Here is a 1,951-nt window from a genome sequence, read left to right as displayed (position 1 = left end):
CGTCCCCGGAATGAACTGCGCCTCCTGGTTCCTGTCGAATCCCTGGGGCGGCGGAAGGAGGGGCGGGGGTAAGAAGATCGAGCCTTGGTCCTTGCGCGTGAACTCGGCGGCGCCCTGGAGCATGTTGGCCATCAGCTGCGAGGCGGGGTCGTAGCGGGGGTCGCTGGAGGTCAAGTCGGAGTGGGTCGTGTCGTAGCGGGAGTAGTTGGAGTGCGACGGCTGGTACTGGATGTTGGCGGGGTTGGGCGAGCTGTAGACGGGCTCCTCGGCTTCCTCCGTGCCCACGCGCCGGCCGGGCCGCCTCCAGGGGACACTGCTCTTCGGGCGCCGGCCGTCGGGCACCTGGGGGAAGGAGTAGCTATGACTCTTGGGTCAGCATTTCTTTTTTCGTGTTTAGGGAATCGAGAGAGGTTTGTAAATTTCCTGCTAATGAAAAAAAGTATGCAAGTTGAGCAGAGAGCTATCTTGATTGTCCTATGAAATATAAAAGACAGAGAAGAGATGGATGGCGGAAGAGATTCAGAATCAAAGAATTAAAGATGATATGCATTTTTTTATCTACTACTATAATGCAGAAGATATACTGATGAAATGGAGTATTTCTGTGAATGAAAGAATTTTGTACAATGGAAACTATAGAACCACGCAATCAGGAAGCTCCTTGGCGTCAGACATGATGTCGAGAAAGCCTCTCCACGAAATCCTACCTCCTCTTCTGTGGTTTCGAAGTCCGCCTCCTCCCTGGGAGAGTCTTCGTGAGACTCATCGTCTTCCATTTCGTCCATGGAAGAATGTCTTGAGTGATCTGAAGGTAAACATAACTTTCTTGATCCTCAGTTCATTTCACTTGTAATTACATTAATAAAAGTAACGCGTCGAAAAAAAGGTTGAAATAAAGCCACATTAAGAAGCAAAACATCAAATTCCTAATGCTATTCTTCAGTTCAAACAAAAGAAAGCGTTTCATTTCATAGTATCTTTATTACAATCTTTACTTCGAAGTGCACAAACTAAAGACAGATTTACGTCGTATAATTTAGAGTGATATGTAAACAATAGGAAACAACAGCAGTTTATTTCACATTCCTCCTCTGCTTGGAGTTAACTCCGATTCCTAATATCCTGTATGCTTTATGGATTCTAATATCAATAGAAATATGGTGTAAAAGATTACCTCTACTAACCTTTTTTGTCTCGGATGACCAGCTGATCATGGGATCCTCCGGGAGAGGAGCCACCCAGCTCGTCTCCTGGAAACTGAGACGTCGAAGGGACAGGCGCGGCGTCCAGCTGTTGATTCACAGGCTTGATTAGGCTTTTGATAGTCTAGTGATTTGATGAGTTTGGATTGTTCTCGACAGATGAATCATATTTTTGTTGTCTTGAGTTCGGTAATATCGAAAATATTCTTTATTGGCAATGGAAATATTAATTGCATGGTTTGATACGATAAAAGATTAGTCTGCATGAGTTAAAAATAAATATCTTGATAAGTCAATAACTGACCTTCTCCTCTCTGCTGCCCGCATAGGCTAGGTTGAGGTGACCCATGTACGCATTGGCACTCAAATGACTTCTCGGGGTCGCTGCCTGCGGGTGTTCACGACGAGGTGAGTTGGTGATAAAAAGATTGAATAAAGAGAGAAAAAAGAAGAATGAAAAAAAAGAAGTGGAGTGGAATTAATAGAAATTTAAAGCAGAGGAATTAAGTAAAATAGTAAAGGAACTGGGGAAGTTCTCTGCAATTTGAGAAGAAATGGTGATAATTTGAGAAGAAAGCGAAGAGGAAGAGAAAATATATGTACATCGAATCTCATTAATTTCCCAGAAACTTACCCACATAAACAGTCAAGCCCCATCCCTATTCCAAAAGACTAACTCCTTGTGGAGAAATACATTTTGTAAGAAAGAAATATAATTCCATTCTCAGAGAACCTGGCTGAAATAACCC

General features: G+C 43.6%; 1 protein-coding gene across 1 annotated transcript in view; it reads right to left on the bottom strand.

The window, feature by feature from the left end:
- LOC119586801 overlaps positions 1-1,951 on the bottom strand; it is a gene marked incomplete in the record, with an annotated part of 10,198 nt that overhangs the window by 3,956 nt on the left and 4,291 nt on the right. Inside the window, 4 exon segments of the mRNA XM_037935525.1 lie at positions 1-342; positions 708-805; positions 1,185-1,290; positions 1,507-1,590. Of these exon segments, the coding sequence (XP_037791453.1) occupies positions 1-342; positions 708-805; positions 1,185-1,290; positions 1,507-1,590 (630 nt within the window).

This window comes from Penaeus monodon, chromosome 22 (genome assembly GCF_015228065.2).
Source record: "Penaeus monodon isolate SGIC_2016 chromosome 22, NSTDA_Pmon_1, whole genome shotgun sequence".
Taxonomy (NCBI): domain Eukaryota; kingdom Metazoa; phylum Arthropoda; class Malacostraca; order Decapoda; family Penaeidae; genus Penaeus; species Penaeus monodon.
This window is presented reverse-complemented; position numbering and strand designations above follow the sequence as displayed.